This window comes from Mauremys reevesii, linkage group 5, assembly GCF_016161935.1.
Source record: "Mauremys reevesii isolate NIE-2019 linkage group 5, ASM1616193v1, whole genome shotgun sequence".
Classification (NCBI taxonomy): Eukaryota; Metazoa; Chordata; order Testudines; family Geoemydidae; genus Mauremys; species Mauremys reevesii.
In genome coordinates, this window is record NC_052627.1 from 114,933,745 (window position 1) to 114,946,563 (window position 12,819).

The 12,819-nt window shown below is 40.9% G+C and overlaps 1 protein-coding gene across 1 annotated transcript; it reads left to right on the forward strand.

Moving 5' to 3' along the window:
• The first annotated feature begins 1,707 nt into the window (after positions 1-1,707).
• On the forward strand, positions 1,708-11,651 carry LOC120406526. Its single transcript, XM_039541437.1, has 5 exons — positions 1,708-1,867; positions 5,033-5,377; positions 6,316-6,432; positions 6,964-7,079; positions 10,168-11,651. The coding sequence occupies exons 1-5, from the start codon at positions 1,813-1,815 to the stop codon at positions 10,276-10,278; spliced, it is 744 nt and encodes a 247-aa protein (XP_039397371.1). The 5' UTR covers positions 1,708-1,812; the 3' UTR covers positions 10,279-11,651.
• Positions 11,652-12,819: the final 1,168 nt, after the last annotated feature.

Genomic DNA, 12,819 nt, shown 5'->3' on the forward strand with positions numbered 1-12,819 from the left:
CACACACCACTAGTGAGGAAAGGAGGCTGCACACCCTGGACGTCAGACATGCCCTGGTGTTTTACCTGAAGCGTACCAAGCCCTTCCGCCAGGGGCGGCTCTAGACATTTTGCCGCCCTAAGCACGGAGGGTCTGCTGGTCCCGCGGCTTCGGTGAACCTCCCACAGGCGTGCCTGCGGAGGGTCTGCTGGTCCCGCAGCTTCGGCGGAGCCTCTGGTCCCGTGGCTTTGGTGGACCCCGGGAGGTCCACCGAAGCCGCGGGACCAGCGGACCCTCCACAGGCAAGCCACCGAAGGAAGCCTGCCTGCCGCCCTCACAGAGACCGGCAGAACGCCCCCCGCGGCTTGCCGCCCCAGGCATGCGCTTGGAGCATTGGTGTCTGGAGCCACCCCTGCCTTCCGCAGGTCAACCCAGCTCTTCATTGTGACAGAGGACAGGACGAAGGGCCTTCCCGTGTACTCGCAGAGGGTTTCCAACTGGATCACCTCCTGCATCCATACCTGTTACAAGCTGGCACAGGTGCCACCGTTCATGAGGGCCCATTCGACCAGAGCCCAGGCGTCTTCGGCGGCCTTCTTCATGCACATTCCCATCCAGGACATTTGCAGAGCAGCAACATGGTCTTCCGTTCACACGTTCCCAGTGCATTACACAGTCACTCAGCAGGCCAGAGATGATGCTGGGTTCGGCAGAGTGTTGTTGCACATCCATGAACTCCTACCCACCTCCACTGGTACTGCTTGGGAGTCACCTAACATGGAATCAACATGAGCAAGCACTCGAACAAGAAAAGACAGTTACCTGTTCCATAACTGGTGTTCTTCGAGATGTGTTGGTCATGTCCATTCCATAACCCGCCATCCTTCCCCCGCCCATCAGAGTTTCCGGCAAGAAGGAACTGAGGGTGAGGGGAGCCAGTGGCGCCCCTTATACTGAGGCCTGTGCACACCACTCCAGAGGGTGCTAGAGCCAGTCCCCTACGGATACCACTGAGGGAAAAACTTCTGGCACCGGTGCATGTGGCAAGCGCACACACCTAATATGGAATGGACATGAGCAACACATCTCGAAGAACACCAGTTACAGAAAAGGTAACTGTCTTTTTATTCCTACCCTTTGTTTCCTATCTTTTAACCAGTTACCAATCCATAAAAGGACCTTCCCTCTTATCCCCTGACAGCTTACTTTGCTTAAGAGTTTCTTAAGCGAACTGTTGTTTATACTCGCCCTCCGCCATTGCTATTGTCAGTGGAGCTGCACTGGTGCAGTATGATGACACTGGAATGTGTAGTAAATAAAGTAATGGGAATGGTTAGTGTCAGCCATATGCATGTTCATCTCATCCTCAGATTCAGACAGAATTCTTTAGAAAAAACAGATGCATGAAGTTAATGAAATGGATGAAGTGTATTAGGAGAGGGATGAAGCAGCTGAGGGAAATTAATCTTTTTCAAAGGAGTGACAGTCAAGAAACTGACTTGAAAATGGGACACTTACATGCGTGGAAACTCAGCGCTGCGTTCATACTATAGGAAGAAAACAAGAGACTGCTAATGTTCATTATTAAGGGGCAAGCAGTTGGGCTTCATTTAAAAAACAATGTTCAGCAATTGAGACAGATTGGGCTAGGTTTTGAAAAAAGAATGTGTCATTGTAATTCAAGAGATGTGTTAGAATAAAGTTGTTTTCCTTTCAGATGTTATGAAGTAACTACAGCAGAAGGAACAGGAAGTTAAGTTTCACATCTGACACGTTCTCTCTCACTGACTTTCAATTGAGAGGCACTGATGAGAGCTTTAATAATCCTGAGTGATGACCACAATTATCCTGAAACTCATCCTTTTGACAGAGTGCTTTGGCTACTTGGGTAAGTTCTTTGAAGTTTTTTTTTGAGGGGGGGATTTGGTGCAGTTGGTATATCTGTAATTCTCTAAGGTTAATCAAAAAAATCATCTTGGTTTTAAAAACCCAAAAGCTAATGCCCAAAATATGTATAGATCAATTAAAACATATGTAGCTGCTGTGCAAGCCCCCCAAATAGATTCCATGTATGCATGTTTGGGAGAACATTACTCAGGTTTTTATAGTGCAGAAGGCAAAATTATTGTTTGTGCCGAATCCAAGCTATCGTTCGCAAAATACCGTGCAATTAGAAGAAGTTGCTCAAAGAGCATTAGCCCAAAAATGTTTGTCTTAGAGGAAATCCAAAGATTAAAAATTGCATTGTACTAATTCCAAAATGACATCACCAGGTTAATAATCATGAATTTCCTGCATTTAAAATTAGACCTTTATAGTAAGTTCTTCATTGAGATTAACTCTCAGTGTAAAATTTTAAAATATTGTGGAGACTTTCTTCCAGAACAAATAGCTACTGAACTACAATACAGTTTAGTTTTTGTATCACAGCTTTCATACAAACTGTATTGCAAAAAGCTGAACAGCATTAAATATTATAGTAACAGCACTAAATAGTAAAGCAGAAGAAGAGAGAGATTAAGATATTTAGATAAGAGAAAAAAAGAATTTTTTCTGATGTGTTTTTAACAGAGAGAAGAAACCTATAAGGCAGGGATGCAGGAAACCTGTCCTATACAATAACAGTAATATTAAAAACAAAAAAAACTAAAATGAATTAGCTCAAAACCCTTGAATTAATGTGATATATTCCATGCCACTTTAGCAACCCAATAATCTTACTATTTAAATATTCTTCCCTTCCTTCCCCCACCCCCATTTTTTCTGGTGTTTAATCACCAATATGTTCTATCTTGGTCATTCTGTATTTCAGTTCTAATATCTTTCAGGTGGATAGTACATTTTTACCCAGCATTTAAAGTGCCATTCAAACCAATGATACGATGCACAAGTTTTAAATATTAATAAAGGCAAGAGCTGCTTTTTCTGAAAGAGAATATATTGTAAAGTAGGAAGGGGGGAAATCAATGCTTTCTTGTGGATGTGCTCTTAAATCTTAATAAAATTTCAAGTGAACTTTGCAAGTCTTGGGGCTGATGCTGCTGTTACTGTATTAAAAATGGGAATGTTGCCATTGTTTTTGGTGGGATTGGAATTGGACCTTCACGGTAGGACTATAAATGATCGAGCTGGATTAAATAAATAGCTCGTGTGAGCCACATTGTGAAAAGAAAGGAGGAGAAACATTTCTTATAACTTCTCTAGGTGAGAAGAAAGCGTCATCAGTTCAAAAGAAGAAGAAAAACCAGGTTGACACTTTCAAAAGGGATTGCACAGCTCTGATAAAACGTGACCAATGTCTTTAAGAAATTAGTATCAGGAAATTAGTTTCTGTAGTTTTCCCCCCCATACTAATTTCTCCCTACTGTTACTCACACCTTCTTGTCAACTGTTTAAAATGGGCCACGCTGATTACGTTGGCCTCACTACCACTACAAAAGTGATTTTTCCTCCTTTGGTATTCTACAGTTGAGAATAGCCCACTTCCACTTTAATTGAATTGTCTCGTTAGCACTGACCCCCACACTTGGTAAGGCAACTCCCATCTTTTCATGTATTGTGTATATATACCTGCCTACTGTATTTTCCACTCCAAGCATCTGATGAAGTGGGTTTTAGCCCACAAAAGCTTATGCCCAAATAAGTTTGTTAGTTTCTAAGGTGCCACAAGTACTCCTCATTGTTTTTGCTGATACAGACTAACATGGCTACCACTCTGAAACCTGTCATCGTTCAAAGGGACAGTTAGTTTCAATATGATCAAAGTGTGACCCTTCTCGGGGTTCCCAGGACTGAGAGCCACTTTATTATCTCCCTGTCTCAGCAAGAGAAAGAATTGCTGGTGCTTAACGGGGTGTCAGCACCCTGACACCATCAGTCTGTTAATCACCCAACCAATTTCCTCAGGGCTTGGCCAGCCCTCACTTTGCCTGGCAGGTTAACAATAGATGCACCCCAGCCGCTGTGAAAGCATCCCCTGTCCTATCCAGATCCTGTCACTGGCACACTGAGAAATTACCAGGTAAACTATCCCCAAAAGAACACATTAGTCCCTTCGGTTCAACAGAGGTCAGCTCCATATAACATCGCAGCAGCGAGATATAGTTATAGTGAAAACAATCATACCTTTATTATCAAAAGCTGAAATTTAAGAGATCGTGACTAAGGATAACTAAGGATAATTGTTTGGGGGTTGGACTAGATGACCTCCTGAGGTCCCTTCCAACCCTGAGATTCTATGATAACAAATGGAAACCAAAATGGTTACATATAAAACAAAAAGTATAACACCCTTCTTAGAGTCTAAACTTAACTTCTACAGGCTAAAATCCTTGTCTAAAGTATTTCTCACCTAGAGCAATCTCCCAGAGTCATCAACCAATGTGGCTCGGAGCCACCTTGCATGAATGCAAAAAGCACTGTCCTTTTGCCTTCTTATATCCCTAAAGTTCATTGGTTCGTCCCCAGAGTCAGGCTGACTGCCCGTGGTTTATTCCCTGGGGTGCTGATACCACATTGTCTTCACAGCCTCATCTTGTCCTAGACAAATGGACTTTTACTATGTTGGCTTACAATGCTTATTTTACAGGCGAACCAAGGCAGACAGGTGAGTATATATCTCCTTGTCTGACAAAACCTTTTTGTGAACCCTGCCTGGGATACTGACTCAAAAACATATTTTCATTACCTATTCACGATTCCTTAAATATCATCCGTACCTACATCGTGCAAAAACAAGTTTTTATTAGATACCTCACTTGACCCTTTTTGGCTTTGGTTACCATGACAGCAGTGTGTTGGGTTTAGTGAGTTTGTCAGGCCTGTCAAGGGTTGCTGTTACAGAACAGTGAACCCTTTGCCAGTTGGCACTGAGGTGTTCTCAGGGTCACACTAAGGTGTTTGTACTTATTCAGGGGAAAACAGGAGTAACTAAATTTTAAGAAGTGAGGGTGTTGTCATAAAATAGGCTCCATAATGCCATAAATTATTATTATTATTGTGCTGTTTTATTATGCCTGCGCTAAACTTAAAATTCTTTGGTTTTTGTCAACAGCAAATGGTACCAATGAATTAACAATCAGTCAGACACCATCAGAAATTAAGGTATCCACTGGAATGTCAGCTGAAATTACCTGTTCCTGGAAAAACAATGAGACGGTTGAACGGTTTAGAGTAACCTGGAAAATACAACATCTCACCTGTAAAGAGGGCACCAGCAGAGAGCTATCATCAAAACTTTACTACACAGCCAATGCCACACACAAGGATAAGACAGTGTTAAAGATCGAAGTTGTGAAAAAAAATGACACTGGAAATTACTTCTGTGAGATAACTACGGAAATACCTTTCATGAAAAAAGGGCTGGGAAATGGAACAACTCTGATTGTTGAAGAGAAAGGTAAACAATCAGTTGACATAAATTGTTCTATAGAGATGCCACTTCATTTGTCCCCCTGAAGACTTTTTAGTCAGAAATGTGTTACTTACTCTTTTTATCCCTTAAAGGTTATAAAACCAATGATCTGACAGAAAAACAGGCCGTTAGGAGCACCCATGTCCTTATTCTGGCTATGACACTAACTCTTTCTGTAGCCTTGGGCAATTCACTTAACCTCTCTGCTTTAGTTTCCTCAGCCGAAAAATGTTTATTTACTGACATCACATGATTGCTGAGAGGATTCATTAGACTATTATTTATAGCACCCTTAGTTCTGCTGAGTGCTTCACAGAAGACAGAGAACGACACAGTGAAGCCTGGAAGAGCTTATAGTCTATAATTTAGATGAGGCAGTGAATGAGGATGAGAAATGCTAGGGAGAGAGATGGAGTGAGGAAGGAAAATGGTTCCATCACTACAGTCACCCTGTTACTTAGGTTAGTCATGAGTTCACCCCAGTGGTAGTGTTTTTATCATTTATTACGTTTTATTAATTTATAAAAACAAGCAAAATTAGGAGATACAATAGTGAGTATTTTTGATTCACTGATGGCAAGCATTGCAATGGTCATCAAATGGTTTAAATAAAAATGCTACACACCTGCAATATTTTATTATTTTATTGTATAATTGCAAAATATTAATAATTTTTATTTTAGGGCCCAAAACTGCAAACACTTAAGCATGCATGTAACTTTGTTTACGGGTTGTCCTATTGAAGGGATTATTCACATGAGCAAAATCACACACATGTTTAAGTGTTTGTGGGATCTAATATTTACTAGGTTTGAACCTAGCCATTGAGGCAATAGGACACACAGATATCTAAAAACCTAACAAGGTCTTAATATATTGTGCTTTTAGTAATAAGTAACTTGAGTTGAAATGTTTGATTGCAGAAGCTGGATCAATGGAAAACTATCATTTTATGGCAATTCTAGCCATCTTTCCTTTCCTAATATCAGGCGGCTGTTTCTATCTCTGTTACAAAAAGCAGCAGAACTCAAAAAACTCTGGTAAGTGGCACTGCATTTTTACATATAGTCCCTAACAGCAAAATGCTGGTCTCAGAGTATGTGTGCACCTAAAAAAGCAGCACTAGGAGAAGAACTGCATGGTGCAATTGTTTTGCCTCCATTCCTGGCTCTTCATGGGTACTCCAAGCAATTTATTATGAGGCATGATCCATGTGTATTTGCATGGACCCTTCTTATGCACCCACAATCACTATGCACCCTCCCTTGCTTGAATTACTCATAATCCTGGAAAGAGTAAATGTGTCTCTACAACGTGCTGCCACATATGGACCCTGCAGATCTGAGCTGTATGGTATATAAAAGGGACCGCAAAAGTTTGGTGTCTGGGCACCCTTCACTAGCACACAGTAGGTCTACACACTTCTTTGCATTCCATGTAGACCAATGAAAGATCAGTCCCCATCAGTCTACCCTCACAAAGCACTGATATGACTCCAGAAATGTGTAATAAACAAAATAATGGCTCTGCTTTGTATTTATGTCACATAAATGTGTTCCATCCACCTTCAGTTCCAGAGAGAAGGACCCATGAGGAACAGACACTTCAGGTTACTGAATTGGATGAAGGAAATGAGATAAATGAAGCAGAGGAGAGAAATTCTTCTTCCTCCAACTCATCAGAATGGGTAAGCGATTTACAGCAGGGGTCGGCCTACAAGAAGTGGGCTCCAAAATGAGGTTTCATGGAGGTTCAATTGAGCTGACAGAATTTAACAGGAACAGGAAGTTGCTGTTATTTAGTACAGTCCAGTAAAACCATGAAATAAAATGAAATGCATTGTCAATAAGAGCAAGGCAAACTTGCTTAATTTTATTTAAAACTGTGCATGTTGGGAAGGCTGTATCATACTGTTCCCCCAGAAGTGCTATAGCATGCCACAGCATAGTCCCCCATTGCTACTGCAGCCGTGGTTAGCAGCTTCAGTGTACTTGACATTGTGGGAAAGCAGAGAACACAAGTATGTATGTCAAGTAAGCAAGAGGAGTAAGGAGGCTATACCATATTGTACTCAGAGGTTCAGCTCCTCACTGGTGCTGGAGTAGCACCCAATGTAGCTAGGGACTGAAAAAGTTGGCTTTACACTGCCCTTCTGCTCCTTCCTTTGGTCCTGGTTCAGCTCAAGGTACCATTCAAGCAGCTGGAGATCACTGGAGTACAGTAGCTCTCAGCCATGCCCCTTTTCCCTGGCTATGCCTAGGACATTCCTACATTGGGGTGGCATAAAACCAGTTATACCTGCCTCCATATTCCCCTGTTCTGGGGAGACCCCATGAAGCTGGTTAAGCCATCTTTATGGGTCTTTGTACTGCCATCAGGGCCCAGATCTGGACCAGAGTCAGCAGTAAAGGTGTCAGTAAAAATTCATAGCTATGTCTGATTTCCATTTGTTTGGAAGTTATTCACCTAACCCTAAGCACACTAGCTGTAGCAGGATAACAATGTGTGTGGGGGGTTGGGATGAGGGGGGGGGGGTTAGCACTTAAATATAGCCCCTGACATCATCAAACCACTGTATAAACCTTATATAATAAATTCTCACAATACCTAGGTTAACAGATTGGGATACTGAGACACAGAGGACCAAATTCAACCCTAGCAGACACAGTTTCCATTGAAATCAGTGGGAGTTTCACAGGCTTACACTAAATGTAGCCCAGAGTGGTTAGGTAAAGTGCCAAAGGCCACAGAGGTGGTTATAGACAGAGCTGCTGATGTTAAAACACAGAATTTCTTGGCTTCTCACCTCATACTCAGTCTCACATTAGCATTGTTACCACTACTGAAAATCCACTGGTAATTGCCGTGGATGGCACAAATGGTCAGTCAGGATGAGTAATTTTTTGGAAAAATGTATAATTGAGAGTTTCTTCACCAGAATGCATTGATTCACCCTGGGTCCCTTCCTGACCTCTCGAGGTCCCTTCCAGTTCTAAGATTCTATGATTAAACTGTTTATTTTGTAATACTACAGGAAATATCAAAATAATTTTTGCACTGTTGTCATAGCCATGTTGATCCCAGTATATTAACGAGACAAGGTGGGTGAGACAAGGTTGGTCCAGTAAAAGATTTTACCCCAGTCAAAATATTTTTTTAAAAATCTATTAATTTCATTTAAAATATAAAAGTAGACCTCTTATTATGGTGGATAGCTCTGTTACTTGTTAATATTTGATGATGACATGAGAAAAAATGTGTTGAGAATGAGAAGGCAAGGATCAAAGCTAGGGTGCAAAACAATCAGTTCACTGCTAGCCATTAGCTGCAATGGACTTGCATGGACAACAAGAGTCATCCAGAAGACGTGAATATAATTATGAAAGATTTATTATTGTTGTTGTTTTATAAATAAATGGCTGTTAACCACAATCACCTCTTGTCATGTATCTGTTAAATTAGAATACAGATTATGATATTTTTAATAAGAATTGTGATCTTTCATTTCCAAGACTACCTTGTTATTAGTTGGATCAGGTGACAAGTATCACAAAGTTTGCAGCAGTTGTTTAGAACGTTTTTTGCTTTCTTTAAATGAGGTTTTGTTGTTTTTTTCCTGGGTTGCATTAACTACCATTTCTGGAGACTGCAAGTGTCATGCTGCTGCAACCTAAATTTATTCATGTCTGAATCCACAGCTTATATCCAGTGCAAATCTATCTGCCATCTCTAATTTACGTTCTTACAAAGTGGATGCCATGTGGCTGTGAGCACCATGGTTTCTACTTGTTTAGGTATCATAGGCAGTAGTAGTTTTCTTCTACCTCTTGGGGAGAAAGGACGATCATGTGGCTGAAGAACAGGGCTGGGAATCCAGGCTTGGGTCATATTATTGGCTCTGTCACAGATTTCCTACTGCAAGTCACTTCATCTATCTGGGCCTCAGTTTCCCTTCTGTAAAAATAGGGATGATAATACTTTCCTTAAAGCGGTATTGTGAGGACAAATTAAAAAACATCCAATTCTTGACGTCCATTATCACACTATTGTGTACAGCACAAGGCTAAGAATTTTGGGAGAGTCAACGAGATGATTCTGTGGTAAACACCCCAGGCATAACAGAAGCTTGTGCTGTGGGCCTGCACATGTATGTGGGTTCTGGGGGAGATGTTTAGCTCTCCCAGCATTTTGTTGCAGATCTCATCTAAAGACCTCAAAGACTTTACCCACAAATACTCATGAAATGAAAATCGGATCATTTTGTATAGCTCCGAATTGCACCTAGATAGCACAGTAACTGGACACTAGATAGATAACAGCAAAAACAGCAGCTAAAGGAAACAGCACTGTGGTTTTGTACGTAAACCCATGTATAGCGGGGATATTACAGGACTTGAAAGGTCATGGTGGTAGAAAACCAAGCCCGGTTCTGGTGCCATTTAAATAAGAATGGAACTGAACTAAAAGTCAGGATCAACCACTGCAAATTTTGTGGATTCAAATCCAAATGAGAACTTTGCATCTGGCCTCTTCCTATAATGGGATAAATGAAACCCCTGGTTCCAAACATGTGGAAAACTTTGCATTTGAATCCAAATATTGTGGCTTGGGCTTATTTCTAAATGTAGAACTCTATGACTTTTGAGATGGGTCAAATCAGGTTCCTTTTCTGTTCCTTGAGTCCTATTCTAGGTGACGTGTTAGATAATTATTCAACTTAAAACACACTTTAATAGTATAAGTTAATTTGATGGGAGTTTTCTTTGGTTTTCAAGGCTATTTCCACACTTTATGAGTCCCTTGATTATTTTGCAATGAAGCAAGATGAAGATAAAGATCAAGACAACAAACACTCTGTCACTTTTGCATCAAATGCAGAAGATTAGTAAATCTCATGACTAACAGCAACAGCTGGGAAATCTAGAAGATTTGAGGAAAACAGCAAGGACCCTCCATCCACTTTGACATTCCAGATTTGAAAGTTCATATAATTAATGAGAGACAGATAAAACTGGCAAGGCCAGTGATTACAATAGCATAATTTGCTTCTTGATCTCCCAGCGTGCAACCGAAATGCAGTGAAGTCTGTTTGCTTCTCCCTGGCACACCATTGTGACAGTGAAGCGAGTATGGTACGAGAAGTAAGGTTGGTTCAAAATAATGGAGAAAAGTATTTTTGTTATTGACTTTCATGCAAAATTCCCGGAGTCTTTTGTTGTTGCTGTTTTAAAAGTTTGATATCTCCCTATATGCTTGGGGGGTTATTGTCATGTAGTGGCTTCTCTACCCCCAGTTCCTAGTGTGCAGGAGTAAACATAGCGATGTGCAATCATTCTGTAAGCATTTGCCAGACTGAATACCATTGAACCATTAAAAGTGTTGCTTCAGGCAATGGACAATACATGATGGTTTAGAGGAAGGTGGAGAAAAACCCCACACTGATAATCACCCAGATAGTTGGGCAATACTGTGCATAGGATGAAATCCTTCCTGACCACTGAGGGGGATCACCAGATGCACTGAAGCATGAGATTTCATTAACCTATCTTAGCATGAGTGAGTTTGCAGGACAGCATGACATCCTATATAGAATATGACAGTTAATGTATTAAAGAAGCTAGCTAGAGCCTTTCTGAGTAAAGTTATTCTCCTACGTATGCTAAATATTATCTCACAGTTTAAATATTATACATAATAAAAGCTAATTATAACCCACTTTGTGGGGATAAGATTTGGGGTGCTGCCGGTTTTCTCCCACTCCGACAACCTCAAAAATAAGCACTGAAAAATTGTCCAAAAACTAAACACAAGATTAAAAACTGACTTCCTAAGGAGGCAAACATTAACAGCAAACATACGCAGCGGCTAATATTTTAGGCTTATTGAAAACAAGAGAAAGTGGCTGAAACATCAGCGTGTTTGTATAGCAATCACTTTTGTCTGCTGTTAAGGTTCATTCTGTGGACAGGTGGCCAGTGGATTATTTTCCCAACAGTGGGCACAGGTAAGCAGACTTCTTCATTATGTAAGAGAGTGCTGATCCAGACGGTCCTGGAGGGTGCCAGCAAACACAGACTGGCTTTTCCAAACTGTCCAGGAATGGCTCTGACACTAAATGTAATTCTGTATCTTTTCAGTGAATATGGAATGGGTTCCAAGTATTTTCTGTGTGTAGCTAAATGTGTAGAGTGAGAGAGACAGTGTGTCAATTGGCAACAGTGCATCTCTCTGTCTATCAGTAAATCTAAATCTATCTGTATTTAACTTGTATGTAACTAAAATCAGATTTTCTTAGTTATTTCTCTTCTCTTTTTGTTAAATTTAAATCATTTAAACCACAAGCCTCAGCGTCTCTCATCATGATATTAATTATTACAGGCTTGTTCCCTCCACTGCAGGATAAAACCCTCATAAAAGTGTCATGAAGCATCTTTGTGACTGGTGACGTTTCAGAGTGGGACAGATTTCTGTGGGCTTGTCCTATGAGTGGAAAGTCCACTGTTTTGTTTGCTCATTATTTTATATGTATTTTTGTTCTCTAGTGTTATCTCAGGGTTTGAAGTAACAGTTACTTTGCTGTGGAAAACTGATGAGTGGGAGCTCTACATTTACAATGTCATGCTGCAGAATCCACTGGAAATTGTACATAGGTTGCAGGAGGAGAGAGCAGAGCAGGGAGGAACATTTTAACACATCTGTGTATTGCTGATGACACACACAGTGGCTATATAAACCACACAGATTTGGGGAGCTAGAAATAGAAATCTGACATTTCATGAGCTCCAAAAACAGTTCTCTACCAGTTGAGCTAAAATACATTTCCCTTAGCTGCTAGTAACAGTAGGTCTCTTATTCTTTCCATGATCAATCTCTTTCTCTATCTCACTCACAAAGAGAGAGAGAGATGGAGAGAGCACCAATACTTTACAAAGGGGAAGGAGTAAAATGAAATTACATTGCTCACAGATCTGCAGTTCCAGGGCTGAAATGTCCTGTCCAGTATTTGGGAAGTAGCATAGTTGAAAATGCCTGTTGGCCTAGTCAGGGTGAGGATGTCAGTAGTCTGGAGATCAGTTTTATATCAGGCTCAGTCCATGGATGGACAAGAATTTAGGAGACGTATACAATTGGTAGAGCTGAAGGTAACTTTAATATCATGTCTTAGCACTTGATCCAGGAAGCTCCCAATAATGCAACAGAGGTAAGTAATAAGTGGTTAGCCACAAATCTGTTTTTCCCATCTGCCAGTGGTAGGCCTGCATTTAAAATACTTCAAGGAGATGCACTGTAGCCAAGAAAGCCAAAGAGATGTTGTGGCTACATACTTAAGAATGAAGGGGCATGCTCTGAGCCGCAGGTCAGCAGCATGTCTGGGAATCATGTTCTTGCTGAAAGTGACAGAGTCCTGTGGCACCTTATAGACTGTG

Bases quoted from the DNA above. Each gene is read 5' to 3' on its own strand.
- LOC120406526 (XM_039541437.1), top strand. From the start codon at position 1,813: ATGACCACAATTATCCTGAAACTCATCCTTTTGACAGAGTGCTTTGGC. The intron at 6,433-6,963 runs GTAAGTGGCACT...ATCCACCTTCAG, and splicing joins GCAGAACTCAAAAAACTCTG to TTCCAGAGAGAAGGACCCAT. The intron at 7,080-10,167 runs GTAAGCGATTTA...TTGGTTTTCAAG, and splicing joins CCTCCAACTCATCAGAATGG to GCTATTTCCACACTTTATGA.